General features: G+C 34.1%; 3 protein-coding genes across 3 annotated transcripts; all 3 read right to left on the bottom strand.

Annotated features, from left to right (window-relative positions):
• Positions 1–3,713: 3,713 nt before the first annotated feature.
• On the bottom strand, positions 3,714–5,968 carry LOC123903690 (peroxidase 12). The gene is made up of 3 exons (XM_045953288.1): positions 5,678–5,968; positions 4,627–4,821; positions 3,714–4,480 (listed from the first exon to the last, which is right to left on the bottom strand). The coding sequence occupies exons 1-3, from the start codon at positions 5,936–5,938 to the stop codon at positions 3,860–3,862; spliced, it is 1,077 nt and encodes a 358-aa protein (XP_045809244.1). The 5' UTR covers positions 5,939–5,968; the 3' UTR covers positions 3,714–3,859.
• Positions 5,969–12,840: 6,872 nt separating this feature from the next.
• On the bottom strand, positions 12,841–24,004 carry LOC123903674 (histone-lysine N-methyltransferase ASHH1). Its single transcript, XM_045953287.1, has 10 exons — positions 23,774–24,004; positions 23,604–23,668; positions 22,837–22,993; positions 22,180–22,266; positions 22,002–22,086; positions 21,829–21,922; positions 21,190–21,388; positions 20,767–20,801; positions 19,796–20,237; positions 12,841–14,982 (listed from the first exon to the last, which is right to left on the bottom strand). Exons 1-10 carry the CDS (start codon positions 23,774–23,776, stop codon positions 14,713–14,715), a joined length of 1,437 nt encoding a protein of 478 aa, XP_045809243.1. The 5' UTR covers positions 23,777–24,004; the 3' UTR covers positions 12,841–14,712.
• On the bottom strand, positions 13,000–13,908 carry LOC123913406 (probable receptor-like protein kinase At2g42960). The gene has a single exon (XM_045964139.1). The coding sequence runs from the start codon at positions 13,906–13,908 to the stop codon at positions 13,000–13,002; it is 909 nt and encodes a 302-aa protein (XP_045820095.1).
• Positions 24,005–25,623: the final 1,619 nt, after the last annotated feature.

The raw sequence follows: 25,623 nt of genomic DNA, 5'->3' as shown, positions 1-25,623 counted from the left end.
GTGTCATCAAGCTGTGATGTCGCATACCTAAATGAATAGATCTTAAATTTCATTAATGAAATATGAAATTTAATTTATTAATAATATAGAAAAATACAAAGAGAAGATAGAGTCTAGAAAAAGAAAATTAAAGACTTTTTTTGGTACATGTAGACCCCCCATGTTTGGTTGTATGAGGTACCAATGCAAGTGGATTACAAAAGCTTTGGTTCTTATCTTATAGATTCGAATATTTATAGCTTCTAAATGGATCATTTTGTCGATTTAGTCCATATATAGCAATCAACAACTTCATGAATCTTCTCAAGTTGACAAATAAAAATAAAGTTCTATAAATCTATTACAAATATGTTAAACTGCACTCAATTTTTTTGAAGGTCTCTACCATAAAGATGCTAAAAAAAGAGAACATGCTGAACCATGAACATCATGATTCATGATGGTCTATGGATCAATTGAGGTACCTAAACATCAATCAATATATACTATGAAGATGAAGGTTTATGGACATAAAATCTTAGAATTTATCTTAGAATTTTGTGTTAGTGTACCTTCTTAAAATTTTGTATTGAACATATAACTCAACCTTATAAAACCGATTTATAAAAATAAAATTTACACTCATTTATAAATTCATGTTCAAGCTGGACTTTTAACACTTCACATATATAAACAACTTAATTATGCAATAGTGGTTAAAGAGATTTAAACATCATGTGGCTAAATGTGTACTATCCAAATTCTTTGCCATTATAGTTTGTTCAAAAATATATTATTGCCATTATAGTGAGTGATGATAACTATATCACTAACATTATTATAGCTAGTACTTGTCAAATAAAAAACATTATTAACTAGTGCATGCTAATTAATATATGATATTATAAAATGTAAAAGAAAATTGATTGTCCTACCAATTACTTTAGTGAAAGGCTTCCCAAACAAAGACGTTGCATGCACTCATGGGATACATAATTAATCATGGGTTGGTGAGAAAGTATAAAACATGAATAACATGACAAAGTATATTCAATATTTGTGTTAAATTATTCATGTGATATGGCATTTTTCAAATCTAAAAAGAAACTCTAGAAAAGATTTAAAGAAACAACAATAAAACGTGATGTTTGGTTATGAAGTTCAGCTAAGTATGTCTACGTCTCCGACTACAGAATAACTTATTATCCTTAAAACACACTAGTATCGTGGAGGGTCATCACCCCACAATAAACTCATGGGCCAAACACACGTTGAGACAATGCAAGGGCCGGGTCTAACCCCCTCGCTTGTCTCTGCCTATGAGTCATACTCAACATTAGTGGCCGTTTAGGTGTAGATTACGCTAAATCCTTATTTAAAAATGATTAATTATTGTTGTGAACCACAAAATTCAAGTCAATGAGAACACTCTCCCATAGTCAAAAACAGAACACTCCCCCTTATGAAGACACTTGGTTTGAAAACGTACAGAGACATCATAATGTTACCATAGGCATTCCTTGGCACTTGAGTTGAGCATGCCCTTGTCCTTTTATTAAGTTAGTACTACTACATTGTGTATCCCTCCAATTAATTATTATGTATAATTATTTTTTTGAGACAGGATTAGTGTATAATTATTTCCTTGGAAGATGTTGGGTGCTTTTGGCCTTTTAACACAAGGCACGCAGAAAAAGACTTTACATGCTGCTATTTCATACTCCTTCAAATTCTAAATGTAAGCAAACAGTCATTTTTCAGATTTATTGAATAATGAATGAATCTATTATATTTATAACCGGAGGATTCATTCAATATTCAATAAATTTGAAAAATGACGTTTTACTTACATTTAGAACTGGAGGGAGTACTAGTATTGTGTTCTGCAAACTGCAATCATGTCTTACGGTACTAGTGTCTATTTTTAATAGTTTTATAATCATTATGCTAGTAACTATAGTGTAGGGGGTAAAACTATAGTGTGTGAATACTGAACTCATTTACATTTGTAACTTGTAAGGATTTAGATCCTCTATATGCATGGTGCAGAATGCAGATGGTTGTGGAGGATATTTTTCGAATGTTACTAAATTTCATATTTGTTCTAAATTTCATATTTGTTGTAGTAGCTACTAGTCAAAGTTGAAGATGTTGTGTGAGACTCTGAGAGGTCTAAATCAAAGTTGAAGATGTTGTTGAGAACAAAAGAGTGTCACTCTCAATAGGTCAGGGTGTATCAAATATGATGAGTCCTCAGTTTTTGTGTATATGTTCCTTGAAACTATGCATTTAGGGATGTCTCCTATAGACACAGTTATTTAATATTAAATTAAATGTTTACATACATGCATTGCTCTTTGTTCCATCTTTTCAATCTCTTTCTTTTATTTATTAGGAGTATTTTCAAATCAAGATAATTCATAAGTTTTAGTATTTTAACTTCGACACTTTGTTTAGTTGTTCTTCCTCTTCCAAACATGAGGGCACTCATGTCCGGTCTTCTTAATTAGCTTCGACCTAATCGTGGAAAGGTTCATACATAAACATTATCAAGGGATTAACTCATTACTAGATTACATCATCTGCAATGAAACTCTAATATTTGCCCACCGTCCAATGCTATATTTTTGATTGGCCACTGAAGTGGTTCTGACAGTATCGACCAATCTCATACACACATATAATATAGTTCTATAAATTGAATTTTTTTTTAATCAGTTGCTCATACAGTGTTTCATTCAAAAAAAATTTGGGGTGAAGGAAAGGTTCGCGCTTCGTTTTTTTGAACAGGCAAAAATGATATATATATATATATATATATATATATATATATATATATATATATATATATATATATATATAATCAAAACCAAGTAAACTAATGTTCGTCGTCTTCAACCACCAATAAGAGTGAAGTTTGACCTTGTCTAACAAATCTGGTGAACCATGTTTCATTCAAAATTGTTTCATGAGAGATGAGAGAAGGGTGAAAAAAAAAAGATTTTTATAAGGTCCGCATCCTAGATAGTGAACTGGATGCGAACTATTTTTTTCCCAGTTTTTAATATTTACATACTCGCTATCTAACCCACGAGGGGAAGTTCAGGGGCCCTTGAGAAGCTTAGAGGGCGCAAAAAGTAATACTCCTATTATAATTGGTAAATGGGCTTTGCTGTTTTTTAGTTTGGGCTGCCAAATGCAAAAAAGAAAACAAAAAACAGAGGTGATTGTCGAAATAAACACTTGTATTCTTGCTCAATAAATCGATGTGGGACTTGTAGTATTAGTATTAGTAGCAAGCCCGGTTAATTGATAGTGTTGCGTTGAGTTTAGGATGAGAATGGAGAAATCAGAGGTGGTTAAGTCTCTTCCTTCAGACGCCGTCGATCAACCATTTTTCATTGATAGTGTGGAAGTCGCCACCGTCTATGCATCCATATTCCTTACCATTGCTGATCATCAACCAACATCTGCAACTACCATTACTGGTGTGAATGATATGTTGCCTTTTACCATTACCGATTGTTGTCTTAGTCACTTTGCTGGTTTACTATGGTAATATTTCTGTTTGATATTACAAAAACAATGATCAGTACTTGCCTTTTACCATTACCGATTTCTTGTTCTGTCCTGTACTATCCAGTACTTGCTGATTTACGAATCAAACGCCTTAGACATGTAAAGAAGCAAGCAATGATGGAGAAAAAACTTAATTGTAAAAAAAGAAATCTTAGTCACTCACATCAACTTTTATTTTTCAAATTAACATTCTTACAACAAGTATGCAAAATGAAAAAGCACTCACCTAGATTTTCCATTACTCTAATACAAGTAAGGAACATTATTATTTATTACATTACAAAAGATTTGTTATTATTCATCACATTTCTAAGAAACCTTCAACAACATCTTCCACAACAGAAGTAATAAAAGATTTACTATCCTTATTCCTAACAGAACAATTAGCACGAATCTCTCCTTGATTTCCAGTCAAAACATTAAGCTGTCCCATTTTAAGCATAGCAGCAACAAATTTCTCAAAGAACAAAGATTGATTCACAGCAAAATTAGTAACAATATCCTTAGTCCTTTTATCAGTGTACAAATCTTGATCCGACGTAAAAAGACCTTGACGATTCATAAGATCAACATAGTATTTATTATCGAATTTGTTAGGAGTACGAATATCTAGAACTGTGGTGTTATCTGTGTTTGAAGTAGGACAAGTGAGTTTAAGGTTTTTGCCATAGGTTTTGTCCATGACAGTGTCTTGTGTTGGGTAGAGTCTGTTTGTGAAAGAGGAACAGTGGCTTATGCCTATTGTGTGGCCACCTGAGAGTGCTACTACATCAGTTGGGTTAAGGTTTTTTGTTGCAAGTGAGTTTAGGATTGTTGTTGTGTTGCTTGATGGTGAAGGAAGGTTTTGTAATGTTACATTTCTTGTTGCAAATGTTAATCCATCTCTTCTTCCTAATGGGATTTTGTATTCTGGTCCTCCTGACTGCAATACAAAGACATAAGATATTAGTATGGGTCGTGCTATACATCGGACTCAAGTGGTTAATGAGCTTCGCCAAATGATGGATTGTTCAGGAGATCCCGAATTTAATTCCTGAGTAGAACAATTTTGATAAATGAGTTACTTACGAGGAAAACAGAATCACGAGCAGCAACGGCAGTGATATCAGCACAGGAAACGATTCTTCCACACTGCTTCTCTACACGACTACGAAGTTTTTCGATTATCTTAAAGGCTTCGGCCCTGAGAGTCAAATTTGGGGGTGCATCTTTCTCACTAGGCCCACTTGCTGATCCATCCAATAGTACTGACCCATCACAACCCTGCAGCATTTTCATTTTCCATTTTTAAAACCATTAACAACCAACTATGTCAAATAGTACTATTATTTGTCTTATGATCCAAAATAGTTTCATTAGTAAAATTCACATATTTTACAAATTTTACTCTATGTTTTACATTAATTAGCTAAAGAAACTCAACCTAACCATAATATTTGTGTAAAAAAATTCGTATATGATTCAAAGACCGACTAATTCGAGCGACATCAATCTCACTATCCACTGGCGGAAGACCCATTTAAAGTCAGAGATTTGTTCTGTATAGACTGATCCCTAACACAAAAAAGAAGATTCAAATTTGAGACCTTTTAAGGAGCACACTCTAAAGTCTCAAACCTTCACCATCAAACCATCGTCCTCCAAGGGCTTATTCTCGTCCTCCAAGAGTTTATTCTCGTCCTCAATGTTGTCAAAAGTCTTATCTTTTTTCGGAAAAAGATAATTAGCAATATCTTCTTTGAAGGATCTCTTTTGTTCTTGTTTAGTTTCTTCCGTTTTCCAATCTATTTCATCAACACCGCTCAAAGCTAACCATACTATTAATTAAACATTGGATATTTTAACTAAGATTTGTGCAGTCACAATGTAATTTGTTCTAGGTTGTTAGTTAATCATATTTGTTTGATCATTAACTAAATAAATTTGACTTTCATCGTATTTAACTTAAAATCATGCAAATGATAGTTCGCAATTAGTTGACAATGTAACAAAAAAATTAACTCACAGTGCATCAAAATCATTTTCTAAAACATTATAGAAGATATACATTTTCAAGGAAGTAATTATAGTAATAATGCTTCTAACTTGGCTAAATAAATGTATAATGTAATGTGTTTACCTGAACAAAGCAGTCATGAAAATGAAGGCGAAGTAAGCCAGCAGCTTGACCAATATCCTTATCAAAGATCTTCTTGAGCTCAGTTCTGATGATAGATTCAAGTTTAGGACATTTTGAATCGTAGAAAGTCCATGATAGTCCTTTTACTATAGGAGGAGGTTTGGCTTGTGCCTCACACACTTCAATATGGGAAAATGAAAGAAAAGTAAGGAGGATTAGGAGAAAGGTCAAGAAAGCACTTCTACAAGAAGCATAAGCCATTGTGTTATGTGTAGAAAAATGAATGAATTCAGATGTAATAGACACACTGGTATTTAAAGGTATAATATGAGGTAGTTGGCTGTACATGCATGAATATTATTTGTGCGTGTGTTGTTGATTCAAGAACGTCTTTGAGCACATAGATTAATTAATTAGACAATGACATGCCCAAAAATACAGTAAAATAATAATGGTAATATTATTTAATAGGGTATTAAAGTAAAAAAAGTATGAGTCTCTGATGTAATCAATTAAGTTTCTGAGTTCGATCTCTGTTTTGGACATACAACAACGTTAAAACTTTTAAGGAGAATTTGTCGTTCATTTGTGTTTCACAAGATTCAAGGAAATAGTAGCATTGATGTCAATATTGTTAGATTAATTTGAATCTAAAACTTCACACGATATGTGAATTTAAGTAATATTAATCACTTCGTTTAGAAAAATAGGGAAGTTGATTTCCATATTTACAGCAGGGTGATGTAACAAATGTAGGTCATCTGATCTATGATAAATGACTGGGATCATTTTATTTATAAAACATTATTTAAAATTTGAACTATCTGATCTTAAATTAACCGCCGAGATCTATTAATGTAAGAAATTGTATGCTTATTTCACTACAATGAATCCAGATTAACATATAGTAGTGGTATTTGTTGATATAATAATAAATATACATTTTTGTTAGAAAAAGGTCTTTAAGAAATGTGACAAGGGTATGTGTTATAATTATCCTTAATAATTTTATGGGATCTTTCGTTGAAAGTTACCCTTATTAACACGGGTCATGAGTTCTCTGTGCTATCTATTGTGGGGGTTATAGACTTAGTATATACGCTTAACAACTGTCCTAGTTGAATTTAAGAACGAAACAGAGAACAGAAGTTAGCACAAAGCATCACGTCTTCTTAAATTCTAGTAATATTCAATTTTGATGGCAAGTGCCTTATTTTGTCAAAATTTTAGTAGAAAATGTGAGAATTTTTAATGATAAGTTGATAACCCCATATTGTTATAGTATATTAAATAATAGTTAATGTTAAATTACATAATTTAATTTTGATTCAAATTTTATATATTAAAATAATGTAAAAAATATTAATAGAGTAAATTATTATACGTCGAATATTGTATAGTGCAATTGTGCAAAATTAGTTCCGTTACAAAATTACTCGCCAGCGCAAAATTGTTGTTATGTGTATTATAGTTATAATCGTAATATTTATCACTAAAAACTAGTTTATATTTGAATAATATTGAAATTATTGGAATAATATTTCTCATTTTCCTTCAAAACATAAAATAAAAAAAAATTAAATTAAATCTCATTATAAATTTTTAAAATACAATAAAGAAGATTTAAAAAAAATAAAAAGTTAAAATAAAGAAGATTTGACATGAGTTAAAACTTAAAGACTATTAATTTAAAAAACAAAGGGAGTCGGTGAATCAATCCTGTTCTTGGATTCTTAAGGCTATCCTAAAACAAAGGGAGTCGCTCCCATATATCCGAGGGTGGGGAACACATGAAGGGGAATGCTATAACTAGGAAAATTAACAAGTTGTTGAGGGAGGCCTACCCCTTAATAGACTGGAAAACAGTTATGTACTATAATATGACTCGGCTTAGAGCAGTTTTCATTTTCAGGTTGGCTTGTCACGGCAGGTTGGCAACAAAGGATATGCTACTTAAATTTGGTTTGATTGTGAACTTATAATGTTGTTTTTGCAACCAAGAGGAAATCATTAATCATTTATTTTTTGGATGCACTGAACTTAAACTTATTTGGCAAAAAGTCCTCATATGGTTGCAGGTTGATCATGTTCCTATGAAGTGGAGTGTTGATTTGAGATGTCACAAGACATAGTAAAGGAAAAGGGTGGAAGGCACAACTCCTGAAGAGTGCAACTGCTGAAACAATTTATGCCTTATGAAAATATAGAAATGATGTTTGCTTTGGCAACAAAGTATATAATACAAACATAGATGAAGACATTATGAATACTATAGTATATAGAGGTTGGAGGAATGTTAAGCTTAGGGAGCACATTGCTCAATTGCTAATCTAGTTTAGCCTTCTCTGTTTGTTTTTGCTTGTCCCCTTTAATTGGTTGGATCACTTGTGATCATTTTGTACAAACCTGTTTTTTGAATGGAATAACTTGCTTAAAAAAAAAGACTGTTAATTTTATATATGACGAACATAATCTAGTAGTGTTGTATTTGTTGTATCAAATCACATTTTACTACTTTTCTTTGAAGGAAATTATTATTTCAAACAAATTTGTGGTTAAATATAGTATACGTACGAGTTAAATAAGTTTTTGATTCCTACAAATATCTTAAATTTTTTTTTAGTACATATAAATATTTCAGTAAGTTTTGATCCCAAAAATTATGTGACGTCACATTTTTTGGACCCATATAGATGGACATAGATGCATCTATTATAAACATTTGTATTATTTTTCAATAAATCGATGTGGGACTTGTAGTATTAGTATTACGGTTTCTTTTAATTTGGACATGTCAAAGTATTGGTTCATGATGAACCTTTTTTTTTTTTTCACAGTTGGATCAGGTCATCGCATCATATTTTATCCTGCTCCACCAACACACCAAATAAAACACATTATCACTTTCTCACTCTGTCTCTGTATTTTCTCTTCTTTCTTTTTCAACATTCTCTCTTTCGCTTCTTCTACCTTTACTCTATTTTCTCTTGTTGCTTTTCCAACCCATTCTCTCATGCTTGTGCTGTAAATTTTGTGATTATAGAGATGCAGTTTATGGATTTTATTTGGTGTTGATTGATCATGATAAATGTCGTGAGTTGGTTTAATCTAACGGTGGAAAACATTGGTTCATAATGGAGAAATTAATGAATTTGTCCGAGCTAAAAAACCCTTTTAATTTGCAAAATACAAGTACGGACAAAACATCACAAGACAAACATTTAAGTTATTCAATAAATTTTGTCTAGTATAATGTTTGGTATACAAAATGTTATTTTGGTATCTTAGAAAACTTGCGCAGAGGACAAAATATTATCTCATGGTTCAGTGGGGTACAAAAAACTCTGATTTTGTCCGGTTCTTTGACCCCTAATTTGTTCAATTTCATCAATAGTTTTAAAATCAAACACAGTATAATTGAAGATATAATGTCAAACTCCTTATTTTTTAGCAGATCAAACACACTCTTAATATTACTAGTATTACTAGTTGTATACATTTGCATGACACAACTTGCAAGAGACATTTCATATGAAATTTACGGGACACAGTAGATTTGGTAGGAAGTGATCATTCCACAAGTGTGACTCATAACAAACGTTCAATTGGGAGAGATGCTTCAAGAATATACTTTGGACAACATATTTAGTTTGACTAAATAAAACAAAATGCAATATTTTCTTCATTGTTTGCAATGGATCATGAGGTAATACTGTGTGTATTTGATAACATGCAGGAAAGACACATAATTTACATACTCCAACTTATTGATAGAAAAATTTCGGATTTTTTCAATAATTCCCGTTCTAGAAAATTTATTTGATAATAAAAACAAATGAGTTCAAAACTCAAATTGAAATAATTCTAATTGTTTTTTTTTACGAAATATCATATCATTAATTAAAATGTGTTAAGTACAATTTGGTACATCAACCAATACTTGAAAACTAGCAGACAATGTGACCGTCTTGGCTAGAGTATGAGCAGTCTCATTAGCTTGTTTCTGCACAAACTCTACGCTAAAGTTTCTATAATAACTGGAGAAAACTAATTTACAATGATCAATAATAGCGCCGAATTCAATTAAATTTCTACGTGAAGAGTGGAAACTATCAACCACTCTCTTGGAATCCAACTCAAAATCTATCGGTCCTAAGTTGAGCTCTTGCACCCACTTGAGCGCAGAAAGCAGCCCAAGTACCTCACCTGCATGAACTTCACTTTTAGGAGTAAATCATTCAGTTTTTGCTGAAATAAAAGCGTCATGTTCATCTCTAATACAGATACCAATACCGACTCTGTTAAAATTTGATCAATTGTTGTTTGAGTACAAATATATACTTGAACTTTCTCGAAACATTTTGTCAAAAAATAGATGTGGCTATCGCTAGAGTGTGGACTGAGACCAAAGTGATTGACCGCAACCGGAACTCTTCCGGTTATTGCTGGAAATAATGTGGGTGGTTTAAGAAGCAACTAAAGTGCTTGACCCCACTAACAGTGTGGGTCACATCCTATTCCATGACACTTATTGAAAGCGCTGCTCTGTTAAGACAACGTTTGCCCGAAAGCGGGTCAATATATACCCTGAACTGAGCCTCAATCAAGGGCACTCAACTCAGGGCACTCACTCTTCAATAAAGGCTCAAGTCTTATCTTACCAAATAGTTCCATATCCTCAATCCAACACAAAACCAATAACTACCTCCATTTTATTACCCCCACTTGGGTCACAGGCTTGCGTTACCAAGCCCGGTATTTAAAACTTTCTCCCCCTAAATTATAAACCCTTTTATTCTTTCTCAATAAATCGATGTGGGACTTGTAGTATTAGTATTACGGTTTAAATTCAAAATAAGCTGTTGATGAACACCACTCAAATAAAAAAAATGTAGAGATGATAAAATTTGTTTTTTATTTGATGTTGTAGAGAGAGAGAAAGCAATGATAGATATGAAGTTTATAGGTTTTATTTGGTGTTGATTGATCATCATAAGTGTGATGAGTTAGTTTAATCTAATGGTGGAAAAAATTGGTTCATAATGGACAAAATCATGAATTTGTCAAGTTAACAATCGTTAGTTGGTTCAGTGATGATTAACGCTGAACTTAGTAGAGAGGATCACAGTTCAATTTCCCGCAACTATAATCGAAAGGAGACTGATCCCAAAACCAAATTAAACCAGTGGTGAAAGTAAAAAAACTTGGTATTACTAGTACTATACATTGCATGACACGTCTTGCATGAGACAGTAGATTTGTTAGGGAGTGATCATTCCACAAGTGTGACTCATAACCTTCGAGAATATACTTTGGACAACATATTTAGTATGACTAAATAAAACAAAATGCAAAAATTTCCTTCATTTTTTGCAATCGATCATGAGGTAATATTGTGTGTATTTGATAACATGTAGGAGAGAGAGACACATAATTTACACACTCCATCTTATTGATAGAAAAAATTCAGATTTTTTCAATAATTTCCGTTCTAGAAAATTTATTTGATAAAAAAACAAATGAGTTCAAAATTCAAATTGAAATAATTCTAATTTAGAAGACTTTCTTTGTCGAGTTTTAACTCTTCAATTTCTAAAAGAAAGAGATTGTGTTAATTTAAATTTTGTTCGAGAGATTAATAAAATTTGATCAATTGTTATTTGAACTTTCTCAAAACAATTTGTCAATGATTGCATTGAAATTTCTTAACCATTTAAGTTCAACTACTTATTTAAAAAAAACTTTTTCCTTAAAATAAAACTCATTTGCTTTTTTACTCAATTTAAAATTCTCGTCTCTTTTTAGTTACCCAACTCAAGTGACATGCAGCATAGCAGCAACATAACAAGAGAAAATGTGCTTAGATGACATTTATCAACAAGTGTTAATGTTTCGTTCCAACTTCAAATAGGTCACACACCATATTCTGATATATTATATGTCAGAGTATATAACTCTTTGCGATTTTGTTCTTGATAAAAAAATGTTTTCTTTTTTTGAGAAAGAATTAAAAAAATGTTTTATTTTGAAGAGTTTTATATAAACTATATACTACCACAACTTTCAACCAATGTAAAACTTTATAAAGTGTGTCAAAAAATAGAGGTGGCTATCGCTAGAGTGTGGACTGAGAAAGAACCAAAGTGGTTGACCGCAACTGGAACTCTTCCATTTTTTTGGAGCATTGCTCTGTTAAGACAATGTTAACCCGAACTACTTCGGATCAATACACCCTGAGCCTCGAGTCCGATTACTCATAACCCATCTCAGGGCGCTCCATTCAAGGCTGAGCCTACCAAGTAGTTCCCTCCCAATCCACACAAAATCCATAACTCCCAAAACTTTATTACCCCCGCTTGGGTTACAGGCAAGCACTACCTAGCCCGGTACATAAATATTCCTCACCGCACATTTATAAACACTTGTATCCTTTCCGAATAAATCGATGTGGGACTTCTATTATGTTACTTTTCTTTTGTCGTATATATGCCACTTTGTCTTAAACATTAGTATTAATTAATAGCTCTATTTTTCCATTCCATATGAGAGAAGAAAAATCAATGTGACTTTTACTGGTATATTCCATGACACGTTATGCAAGAGACACTTCATCACTACCATGAAATTTACAGGACACAAACTGTAGACTGAGTAGGGAGTGATCACTCCACCTGTGTAACTCATAACCAACGAGTCAATTAGGAAAGATGGTACAAGAATATACTTTGGACAACATCTAATTTAGAACTATTTCTATTAAGCTTTAACTCTTAATTGATCCGTGAGTTTAGCTTGGTTGACAAAAATATTGTATTTTATATGCTGGGGTCGGGTTCGAACTTTAATCATCCAACTTATCCACCTTATGGGTGGAATTTCTAACCACTCCTCAATTTATAAGAAAAACGAGATCGTGGTAATATAAATTTCATTCAAGAAATAAATAATCAATTATTATTTCGACTAAAATTTAAACTATCTCAAAATATTTGTTAATCACCGAAATTCTTTAACCATTTAAGTTCAATCACTTATTTACAAAAACTATTTTCTTAGAATAAAACTCCATTGCTTTCTACTCAATTTAAAATTCTCATCTCTTTGATTACCCAACTCAATTGGCAGCATCAACAAGAGAAAATGTGCTCACTAGATAACATTCATCAACCGAATAAAAACTAATATATATAATTAATTTTAGAGCAATACAATTTAATTACATCAATCTGATGCTACTAGCCATAGCATTTCCTCTGAATGTATCTATCTATTTACATGTATCTGATGATAAATTCGAAATTGTGAACTCAATAAATCATCCTTCATAGGGGCATTGAGTCCAATAATTTGACAACCTCTGGCATTTCAGGCCTATCTTTCTGTAACTCACCAGTGCACATACAAGCAATGTGTACATACTCCCTAACACTCTCCTCCTTCAACCCTTCTCTTGGAATATTTACATCTAGCATCTCCATCTCAGTGTTCCTTTCCTTCATCTTCCTGGCCCAATTAACAAGCCCAATATCATTTCCCTCCAATTTCACAGCCAAATTGGGCCTATGGCCCGATACAGTTTCGATCATCAAGACTCCAAAACTATAAACATCAACTTTCTGGTTTGCTACATTAGACCCATCTCGATACTCCGGTGGCATGTAACCGATAGTACCCGCGACCTGCGTTGACACATGCGAATGCGATTTATCCATCCTACGTGCGAGCCCAAAATCAGCAATATGGGCCTGAAATTCAGAGTCCAATAAGACATTGCTAGCTTTGATATCTCTATGAATAATGGGCTTCTGAAGCCCATGTAAATAACAAAGCCCATGAGCAACACCACGAATTATGTTGACTCTTGTTTCCCAAGACAAAGGAGAACGAATAATATCAGTGGACAAAACGTCGTCGTTTGGTTGCGTCGGAGAAGAAGGTTCGTGAAGCCATTGATCGAGGTTTCCTTTTTCGATATACTCGTAAACGAGTAACCGTTCAGGTCCAGAAGCCCAATAACCGAGGATTTTAACGATGTTACGGTGGAAAAGCTTGCTTAGTGTCTCCATCTCCGCCGCGAATTCGCGAAATCCTTGGAAGGCGTCGGGGGAGAGTTTTTTCACGGCGACGAAGACGCCGGTGGAGAGTTGAGCTTTGTAAACCATACCGAAACTTCCATCACCGACGATGCGGAGCGGGGAGAAGTTATCTGTAGCACGGGAGAGTTCTTCCATGGAGATTTTGAGATTGGGATCCCATGACCAGCTAGCGTCCACCGCCAGGAAGGAATTGGAACTGGTTGGGTAATGGTTTGTGTTTCGAAGTGGTCGGGTTCGGATCTGGTTGTTACGGCGGATTTGAACGGCTTTCCGGTACTGACAGATGAGAATGATGACGGCGAATATGACTGTGACGACGATGAAGCTGGCGATTGCAGCCAAGATGGCTTGGAAGCCGTGTTCCATAAGAATAGAAAGAGTGAAATGATTGAGAGAGAAGGAGAAAAGGGAATGAAATGGAATAGAATTGAATGGTGTTAATAAAAAGGTGTAATTTCGAGGAAGGTGATGTTTGTGGGAGAGTTGACTAGACTAGTCAACGTGTTTTGTTTCTATATCTTGACTAAATCATTCATACTCTGCTATGTTTCTTTTGTGAGAAACTCTTACTTGGGCACGTGCCCAACACTTCATATTGTTTAACTTTGGAATGCTGAGCTGGAGTAACTATGATCTGTTATTGGTTGGTACTAGTTGACTTTAGAGGGAATGTGTTGTTGGAGTCAATGACTGAATTTCCTTTGTGAAACATGTGTTGCTCACTCACAATGAATTTCATCACGGTAAATGAATTTGTTGTAGACAGCATAACATGGCAAAATAATAGACACAGATTATGGATTTCTTCATCAAGTCCTAGATTATTTCTATTAAGAATTTCAAAAACGATGTTTCTCAAAGTTGCCAATATATTCTGTGAATCATCAGTTACAGATTAGATTAGATTAGATGAGGGTGAGGGTGAATGTGATTGGAATGTCAATCTGTCAACAACTTAATTTTGTTTTCGTTGTCTGCTTCGGTAGGTTTTGCTTGGCGGGGTGCCCTTTGGGTATTACAGCCAACATTTCTAACAATTGACGAGTAAAGATCAAACTCCGCCTTCAGTTTTAGGCAGCAAGCTTGTATCCACTTCTCTGCTACTGTTGTAGATACGCTGTCTTGTGTGTCCCTCTCGTGTTCTTCGATGGCAGGCCGTATTTCATTGTATAAAGAATCAAGGGCTTCTGTGGCATCGTCTTTCCTTTTCTGCATGGAAAATTTTCAAATGAGATGAATGTTTAACTTGACATGCAGATATATAAATGATAATTACATGCTCCAAGCATTTTAGGATTAAGCAACGAGGAATAGGATCGTGATTTGTGATATTTCTCATCCAAGCCGCTATGCCTGAATATTGAATTATTTTGGTGATCAAATTGATGTTCTGTTATTTGTGACATATAAGATGTAGAATGATGTGTGCATTATGCAGAAATTGCAACAGATCTATAATTACAATGATATATCTGTGAAATAATAACAAGGAATTTACAAATTATAACAAGGATCCTCTATGTTGGAAAATATTTAGTTTCCTAGTTTGTTATTTCTAGGAGATTCTAAGCTTATCTATTATTTCCTTTTATGTTTGTACTCTTCCTATTTAAACCAGCCTTGAGCTGAGGAATAACACACAACAGTATTCACTTATTATTTTCTACATGGTATCGAGAGCTCCCGATTTTGGGGGTCTCGCTTCCGCAAAACCCTAGCCGCCGTCGTGTTTACGGTCTGATCACGACAACCGATTTTGTGTGTGGCACTGTTCACCGTGATACTGTTCATACGCTACTGTTCATTGACGGCACTGTTCACGTTCGCACTGTTCACCAGAAATACTATTCGTGCGCACTGTTCACGTGCACTGTTCGCCGTCGTTACTTTTTCTTTGCTGCTTCCGGTGCTAGTTGGCTAAGATTATTAATTATGCCGTTTTTTATTCTCGACGACGATCATCCACTTTCAAATATCGTCGTGAATGCAAATATTGTCATCGTTTGGGACATACTATTTTCCAATGTTGGAAATTACATGGTCTTCCGCGAACTTCAAATCAGAAGAACAAAGGTGGAGGTGAGGGTCATACATTCCAAGCCAGTAATTCTGATCAAGCGCAACAGTCTTCTTCAATTCAGCTTTCATTCACGATGGAACAACTAGACAAACTGTACAAAATTCTTGAATCTAACACTCTTTCTGGCTCTGTTGCCCCAAAAGGTACTTCTGCCCTTTTTAGTGTCAGTCCAGTCGTGCTTGGATAGTAGATTCAGGTGCAAGTGATCACATGACAGGTGATTCTACTCTGTTTTCTTCTTATAGTGCATGTGCAGGTAACCATAAAATAAAAATTGCAGATGGATCCTTTTCAGCCATTGCGGGTAAAGGTTCGGTTGTGTTGTCTCCAAGTCTAACCTTAAAGATGTTCTTCATGTCCCAAATCTATCTTGTAGTCTCATGTCTGTCAGTAAATTAGTCCAAGATAGAAATTGTCAAACTAATTTTTTTCGTACTCATTGTGTTTTTCAGGATTTGAACTCGGGGAAGATTATTGGTAGTGCTAAGGAGAGTGGAGGACTCTACTACTTCGACATTGAACCTGAATCACAACTACCTTCCAAACCAATAAGTTCATGCTTTGAATCTTTTTTAGTTCTGAATAATAATAATGATGATGTTATGTTATGGCATTCACGATTAGGTCATCCTAGTTTTCCTTATTTAAAACACTTATTTCCTGAGTTATTTCGTAATAAGGATTTGTCATTGTTTAAATGTGAAGCATGTGAATTTGCAAAACATCATCGTTCTCATTTTCCATTACAGCCCTACAAACCATCAAAACCTTTTTCTGTTATTCACAGTGATGTTTGGGGCCCTAACCGAACGAGTACACTTTCTCATAAAAAATGGTTTATCACATTTATAGATGATCACTCAAGAGTTTGTTGGGTGTACTTGTTAAAGGGGAAATCTGACGTTTGTCAGGCCGTAAAAGATTTTGTTAAAATGGTGCATAATCAATTTCAAACAAATATTCAAGTATTTAGAAGTGATAACGGCAAAGAATATTTTAACACAATGTTGAGTGATTTTTTTCGTGAAAATGGAATTGTGCATCAAAGTTCATGCCCTAACACTCCCCAACAAAATGGAGTTACAGAAAGAAAAAATAGGCACTTGTTGGAGGTGGCTAGAGCTTTACTTTTCGCAAGTAAAGTACCAAATTATTTGTGGGGTGAAGCAGTTTTAACTGCTGCATACTTAATTAACAGAGTGCCCTCCAAAGTTCTTAATTTTAAAACTCCAATTCATATTTTCAAAGAATGTTTTCCTAATGATCGTGTTTCAAACGATTTGACCTTAAAAATTTTTGGTTGCACTGCATTTGTTCATGAACATAAGAATATTAGCAAACTCGAACCGCGTGCTATAAAATGTGTTTTTGTTAGGTATTCTCCAACCCAGAAGGGATATAAATGTTTTGATCCAAAAAACCAGAAAATGTTTGTCACCATGGATGTTACATTCTTTGAAAACAAACCTTTTTTTGACACGCATCTTCAGGAGGAAAATTTAAATGAAGATTCGTCTCAAACTGAGGACATGAGTTTTTTTAACTCGTTTCAAACTGAGGACATGAGTTTTTTTAATAATTTATCTTTGCCGGTATCACAAAGTTCTAAGACTTATACTTCTGCACCAACGAAAAATGGCCATGATTCTTTATCTAATCCTACTCCTGTTATGAGTAGTGAGCTTGGTGAATCCGAGCCTACATTTTCTCATGAAGAAAACAATGAGAATCTTGAAAACAATGATAATGATGATCTAATTGAAATGCCACAAAATAATGAGTCATATAAAGATAATAGGTTTGAAGCAGGAAACAAGACTTGGAAAGGAAAGGTTTTTGTGAGAAAGAATCACAAAGAAAGTGATGAGTCCACATCTCAACACTGTCATGAATCTGAACCGGGGAATGATCAACTTCCTAAAAAAAGAAAAGGTAAGTCTATCTCTGTTTCTGAGAGTCGTATTTTGTATCCTGATATCGATGATCCTGTGGCTGTTAGAAAACCTGTTAGATCTTGCACTAAATACCCATTGTCCAATTTTATATCATATTCAAACTTGTCTTCGTCTTTTTCTGCTTTTACCTCAAAATTGTCTAGTGTAGAGATTCCAAAAAATGTACAGGTTGCTCTAGAAGTTCCAAAGTGGAGGGAAGCTGTACTTGAGGAGATGAAAGCTCTTGAAAAGAACAAAACCTGGAGTGTTATGACACTACCGGATGGCAAGAAGACGGTTGGATGCAAATGGGTGTTTACTGTGAAGTATAATTCAGATGGGTCAATCGAAAGGTACAAGGCTCGATTGGTGGCTAAGGGTTTTACTCAAACCTATGGTATAGACTACTCAGAGACTTTTGCTCCTGTTGCAAAATTGAACACTGTCAGAATTCTCTTGTCTCTTGCTGCTAACTTAGATTGGCCCCTACATCAGTTAGATGTTAAGAATGCTTTTCTCAATGGTGATTTAGAAGAAGAAGTATATATGGACATTCCTCCTGGCTTTGAAGACAAGTTTGGATCAAATGTATGCAAACTAAATAAGTCTTTGTATGGATTAAAGCAGTCTCCTAGAGCTTGGTTTGAAAAGTTCACTTATTCCATGAAGAAACAAGGGTATATTCAAGGACAAGCTGGCCACACCTTGTTCACAAAGTTCTCCCAAGATGGAAAAATTGCTGTCCTAATTGTTTATGTTGATGATATCGTCCTTACTGGAGATGATATAGTTGAAATGGCAAGAGTAAAAGAGAAATTAGCATTAGACTTTGAAATCAAGGACTTGGGATCCATGAGATATTTTCTTGGTATGGAGGTTGCTCGATCAAAAGATGGTATTGTAGTTTCCCAGCAAAAATACATTCTAGATTTATTGAAAGAAACAGGAATGAGTGGATGTCGACCAGCAGATACTCCCATGGATCCTAATGCAAAACTTTGGGAAGAAGGTAGTGTTCCTGTTGATACTGGAAGGTACCAGAGATTGGTTGGGAAACTGATTTATTTGTCACACACTAGACCTGACATTGCTTTCTCGGTTAGTGTAGTAAGTCAGTTTATGCATTCTCCTTTTGAGGAACATCTTGAGGCAGTCTATAGGATACTGCGATATTTGAAAGCAAATACTGGAAAGGGATTATTTTTTAAGAAGACTAATGAAAGAAATGTGTCTATCTTTACCGATGCTGATTGGGCAGGTTCAGTCACTGACAGAAGATCAACCTCCGGATATTGTACCTATGTTTGGGGTAATCTTGTGACATGGAGGAGCAAGAAACAAGGAGTTGTAGCAAGAAGTAGTGCAGAAGCTGAGTTTAGAGCTATGGCTCAAGGTATTTGTGAAGGATTATGGATCCACAGAGTCCTAGAAGAGCTTAAGATGAAAATTGAGCTTCCATTGAAATTATACTCTGACAGTAAAGCCGCTATTAGCATAGCTCATAACCCAGTTCAACATGACAGAACCAAGCATATTGAGATCGATCGACATTTCATAAAAGAGAAGTTAGATGCCGGAATCATATGTCTACCTTTTGTAACTTCGAGTCAGCAAACTGCAGATATCTTGACCAAAAGCTTAGCAAGACCCACCTTTGAGCATTTGATCGGCAAGTTGGGCATGATAGATATCTATGCACCAACTTGAGGGGGGTGTTGGAAAATATTTAGTTTCCTAGTTTGTTATTTCTAGGAGATTCTAAGCTTATCTATTATTTCCTTTTATGTTTGTACTCTTCCTATTTAAACCAGCCTTGAGCTGAGGAATAACACACAACAGTATTCACTTATTATTTTCTACACTCTACATTATTAAAATGATATTCTTCGGAATTACAATAAAGTTAAAATACCAAGATAACTAAGATTTCGTCCACTAATAACATAATTGCAAGCTACACAGTGATATTAAGCAATCGGCATAAGAGAAATACATAAGAATGCCATACCTCATAATCTAAGATCTCCTCTTGTGCTACCTTTGATGCTAAGAGGCTAGCTGCATACTTTGCATCAATTTTCTTCTGTATGCGTTTTTTAAACCTTCCCCCTGCCTTTGATCTTTTGGCAGACCTAGGTCCAATGCGATAGTTTCTTCCTGCAGTGTTACTTCGAATGCGTGATATCATTGCATTCTTTTGTGAAAGGTCCTCTTCGGTATCTTGGGAGTACAACTTCATGTCCTCGCTTACTATTTCAGTTTTCATTTTTCCAATACCTAAATCCTTGATCTCAATTGAAGAATTGAGTGGTTGAATATCTAAAACAGTGGAGTCTGATAGTTCTTCAGATTTAAGTACAATAGCCATGGATTGTTCACTTTGTCCATCAACATTTGACGTCAGTTCATCCTCCGCCGAGTCATATAAAGGAATTTTCTCAATTGAGTATCTATAGTCAACAACATAAACAAAAACTTATAAATCAAGATATCACAAGAAATAGGAAATGAAGTAACAATGAAAAAAAGACAAAGTACAATCAGAATAAAACTTCGATATTTGCTGAACTTATATTCAGATAAAGATAAGAGAAGGAGATTGAATAAAAGACTTTGAATTCCTTTTATGTTTGATATAATGATCTGATACAAAAAGATTCAGCACACAAATGGGGGCAGATTAAATCAAGCATAAGTTCCTGCGCAAGAATCTCATCACTGTGGGGTCTAGGAGCGGGGAAGAATTGAGATATACTCCCTCCGTCCCAAAATATAAGCAAAAGTGGGTCAACAAAAGTGAATGTATCTGGACTAAATTTAAAACCAAATTCATCAACTTTTGTTGACCTATTTTTGCTTATATTTTGGGACGGAAGGAGTACATAGATATGAGATATCCAAGTTGTGTCTGTGACAGATAAAATGAAAGCTTCCTTTTAGAGATGAAGACATCACAGGAAAGAATAAATTATAAATTACCTGTCATCATCATCTTCCCATAGATAAGTATCCTCCTGCGCAGATTTTCCCCAACATGAGGAAGAATATATGATTAAAACCAATAATAATCAGTGAAAAAGAGAAGGAAATAAAAGCGGGCGGGGGGACAAAAAATCATTTTCAATTGTTACAACTGCTGGATACTTTTCACAATAAAAAATCATTTGAGCATGCATTCTACTCTATCAAAACTTACATAACCAAATCAAATAGAACTATCGAAGAGCCCGCCTCCTTATTTATTAACACAATTTTCATTCTTCATTATTGTTTAATTTCAACCGCAATATATCAAAAGAATTAAAAACACCTAGTGCCTTTCAACCTATTGAATTATGAAAGGCTTAGCCGATAAAAATTTGCACTCAAGCACTTCAACTTTTATAGGTTATTAAAACTCACTTGAAAACCACGAGACTTTGCTCCAAGGAATCCAGAACATTTTAGCGCACCACAGAGGCAGCGAACCTTTGCACCTCCAAACCATTCAAAATTATAGTCATATGCCAATTCAGTTCCAATAGGAATATCATGCTTTGCAAATATTCCAACTCTTATTTCCCCCAAGACATTCCATTTTCTTGTCTCACAATTTGGTTGACTGCAATCATAAAAGCATTCATTTGATGTCAAACCTTAGGCAGTCGGAAGCAGGAGGATAACAAAGCAGTTCTACAATATTGGCATATATATTACTCCCTCCGGTCCTATATATAAGGAACACTTTGGAAAAAAAATTTAGTCCTTTTTATAAGAAACACTCTTTAAATTTATTCTTTATTAAATAGATAATTCCTTGTATACCCTTATTAAATTGTATAAAATGCAACTTATTTCAATGTTATGCATTAATTACACAAACACATTACCAAGGTTAGTTTTGGAATAACACATAACATTTTAGAATTTTTAATTAAAAAAATAAGCATCCTTGGTATGTGTGTTTTTCTCAATGTGTTCCTTATATATAGGACCGGAGGGAGTATATTATAAGCAGGTCAATTTCACTTAATCTTGGCATTTTTGTTTGAAATGATTTACCAGGAATGATTGATAAATCTGGCGATGCTTCCTTTTCTACTTGCATCAATGGATTCAGACGCATTAAGACTAATGATAAATGCATCCTTGAGACCTGCAAAAGCAAACAAAATTTTTACAAAAAACATAGAGTTAAATACTAATAATAGACACTGATTTTATGGAAGTTTGACCTTGAATTTCATAAGCATGGGATCTGCGTTTGGCTTCTTTGCATGATATTACTTCTCCGCAGTATTCAATGATAAACTGTCCTTCCTGTATGAAATAAAGAAACGATCACTAGAAAAATAGCCATCAGTTTTAGCAAGTTCTTTTCTCCAAATTTCATAGGAATTCGTTATAGATTACCTTAATTTCCTCATCAGCCAAAAGACCCCAGCCCCGGCCTTCAGTTTTAAATAACTTTGTTTTTGCATATTCACACTTCTGAAATTTCTGCAAGCATGAGATATGGAACATGAATATATTTAATCTAGAGGAAAGAAAGAAAGCAAGAATTTTTCTTTACGTAAAAGCTGATATTATTGAATTCATCTCCCGATTGCGCTACTGCTTGGAAGAAAAATTGTACAGAGTAACCAAATTGTAACTACTAAGTACTAACTACCAACTACTACTAACTAACTAATTCATTGGCAACTGAATGTCAGTTATGCCAGCTACGTTAACTGATTATAAACCTGTGAAACCTTTGTCGGTATCAACGCATACTCTATCAGAATATATCATACATATATGAACTGACGTAAGATTCAACGAGTCATATGAAAAAGCTCAAGATGGGCAACCTTGAAATCTACTGAGAAATTTGTAGAACAAAATAACTGTATTGAGCAGAATACAAATACGTAATAAATTATGACATGTGCCCTCAGAGACACAGGTTAAAGCAAATAGTAATAACTAATAACTTCTCTTGACCAAGGTTCAACGGCCTGAAGGATGGTTATAGTAAGAAAGACTAACATATATCACCACATACAGATCCAAACAAGATGAACTCACCTGATTTTTACAAAGGGTATCGCAAGGGCAATGACCAGGGGTGCATTCAGTACTGGTTAATACATTTAGACACCCATCTCCACAGGCACTGTCAGGGTCATCTTCATCGTACCTACATTCACATATAGCAATATCCTCCTCCTTCTGTTTCTTATGCCTGCACAAACATTAAGATTTGTCAAAAATGCTGATACGATGGTCATTGTTATAAAAAATAGTCTTTTGATTTTACATTCCTCTAGCCTGGTCCAGTAATAATCCTTTAACATGCAGAGTAAAGCGGACTCGCTTAAGATAGTTTTTTTTTTTTTTATTCTTCATTTACAACATTAATTTTAGTTAAGATATCTTATAATTAACATAATCCTGCAAATGCGATCAGGAGGGGGCTGGAACCACTTGATGCCAGAACTGACCCCCGAACCAGATTAGGGGGTCCGGTGGACCGGATACTGGTGGTGAAAACCAAAAAATAATTAACATAATCCAATTCGTTTCAGCGATTTGGGAATTCTTTCAACTTTGTGTTCTGGTAGCAACTCAAACCCCAATCATGTTATAAACACCATGCCTAATTATGTTCACCTAATCTAACTAGTCTAAATTAAAGAGCCACCACATGATAACAATGGCATTATTTGATTTATGATTAAGCTCTCATCTCATCTACTAGAGTTTGTCACTATAGCGAGTTGAATTGGATAACCTAAATTATAACTAACAACGAATAAATGGAGTTGAAAACAAAGAAAAAATGAGTAACCTACCTTCGCATATAAAATTCATTCTGATTGATATGAATGTAATGAGGCAAGTCTTCAGAATAAGGATCCTTGAAAATGAAAATAATAATAATAATAATAATGTAGTTGTTAGTTGCTACTACTTGACTCAAAAATGAAGAAAAGATTGTAATAAAAGGGGCAAAGAAAATTACCATGTGAATAACGACGGAAGCGGAGAAAGTGATTGAAGGATTTAGGGCTAGATTCGCGTACAGCGAAAGGAATCAGAAAATGGAAACGAAGCGATAAGAGGTTTGATGCAACTTAAATAGGTTATGATGATCGAAGAAATTTATTTCAATGCGTCGGAACTGCAGTGGCTACGCCTCACTCACTTCGCCTTATAGTTTTACCGGGCCAAAATATCTGCTACTAATTTTCTTTTTTCTTCTTTCAAGATAAAATAAAAATGGGGATCCATTTTATTTTATTTTAAATTATTATTTTTGTTTATTATTATTTTTTTACTACCAATATCCGACTCACTGAACCGCTTAATCTGATTCGGGGTCAGTTCCGAGATCGAACGGTGGTTCTCCCTACTAAATTCAGCGTCAATCACCATTAAATCAACTAACAATTGATATTATTATTTTTGTTTAATTTGTTCTCTAGATCCATATCTCAAAAATCAAATTCTTATAAGACCTTCAAAATTTGATCTTCTAGTGTTACTAAACGAAATATTATCATTATTAACTTTAATCACATTATTTGGATGAGTTGTCAGGAAACCAAACCTACGAGCAAGGATAAGAGAAGAATCACAAAAAATATTCTTGTTATAGAGAGAGTAAATTTGGATTTGGATTCTCTACTTTCAAAAATCATACATTCACCTACATTTAGTTTATGCAGATGAATTTGCATATGGTTGATGAAGCACCGCATATATAACAATAAGCATATGACGAAATACGACGAGGGCACGTAGATATGTGATCGAAATTCCACCCTTTGTTATAAAAGACGTCACTAATGTGGATATTATAATCATTTTGATCAACATGAGGAACTTTCTCACAAATATGAACATGAAGATTGAGGCAACTCACAAAAATATAAGTTATAAGCTCGTTACCAAACATATATATTTTAGCTTATAAGCAACTATATAAAAGATAAGCTATAAGCCAATAAACTAACTTTTATGTCTTGCGAGCCATAATATAACTACATTAATGGTTGTTCACTTTAATTTGCCTAGCCTACTGCTATTTTTATTTTTTTCACCACTTCTTTAACATAGCGTAACTAAAAGGAAAAGCGTTGTAACTTGTAACCAGATTATAGAACAAGAAAGGCACAATTAAGAATAAAAGATCTGCTATGCTTAAAAAAAGCTGACTTTGCTACTATCAGGAATACTTTGGTTTCGGGTAAATGCTTTGAATAACAAGTTTGGTTAGGATTATTTATATCATTATTATTATTATTATTACTCCCTCCGTCCCAAAAAGAATGACCCAGTTGACCGAAACACGCATGCCAATGCATAACTTTGGCGACTAATATCTTTAATTGTATAATAGTAAAAATTATAAAAAATTGATATTTTGAAAATACTCATCGAGACGAATCTAACAACATCTTATATGTTAATATTTATTTTTATTTATTAGTAGAAAAATATGGTCAAAACAATATATATGAATAGTGCATATATTCAAAATGAGTCATTCTTTTTGGGACGGAGGGAGTATTATTGAGGAAAAAAAGTAACAAATTTTGGTAAAGGAAGGACGTTAAAGCATCTAAATCTGCCACGGTCAAGCTAAGACTGGCAAAGCCAGGTTGGACACTTCTCTTTTGTCCATTTGCCTCCTCTGCTTTTTGAGACCCATGCACCATTGCCATCTCACACGACCGTTATTTTCTTTAGTAAAAGTATTAGTATAAGATTTCGAGAATAAATCTCTCAAATTTTTTTTCTTCAATTTTTCTTAATTTTCACATCTCAACTACTAATCACATTTTCTCAATTTCTTTTAAATTTAAATAT

The sequence above is a fragment of the Trifolium pratense genome, linkage group LG1 (assembly GCF_020283565.1).
Source record: "Trifolium pratense cultivar HEN17-A07 linkage group LG1, ARS_RC_1.1, whole genome shotgun sequence".
Classification (NCBI taxonomy): domain Eukaryota; kingdom Viridiplantae; phylum Streptophyta; class Magnoliopsida; order Fabales; family Fabaceae; genus Trifolium; species Trifolium pratense.
The sequence above is the reverse complement of the archived record's forward strand: the minus strand, read 5'-3'. Positions and strand labels throughout refer to the sequence as shown.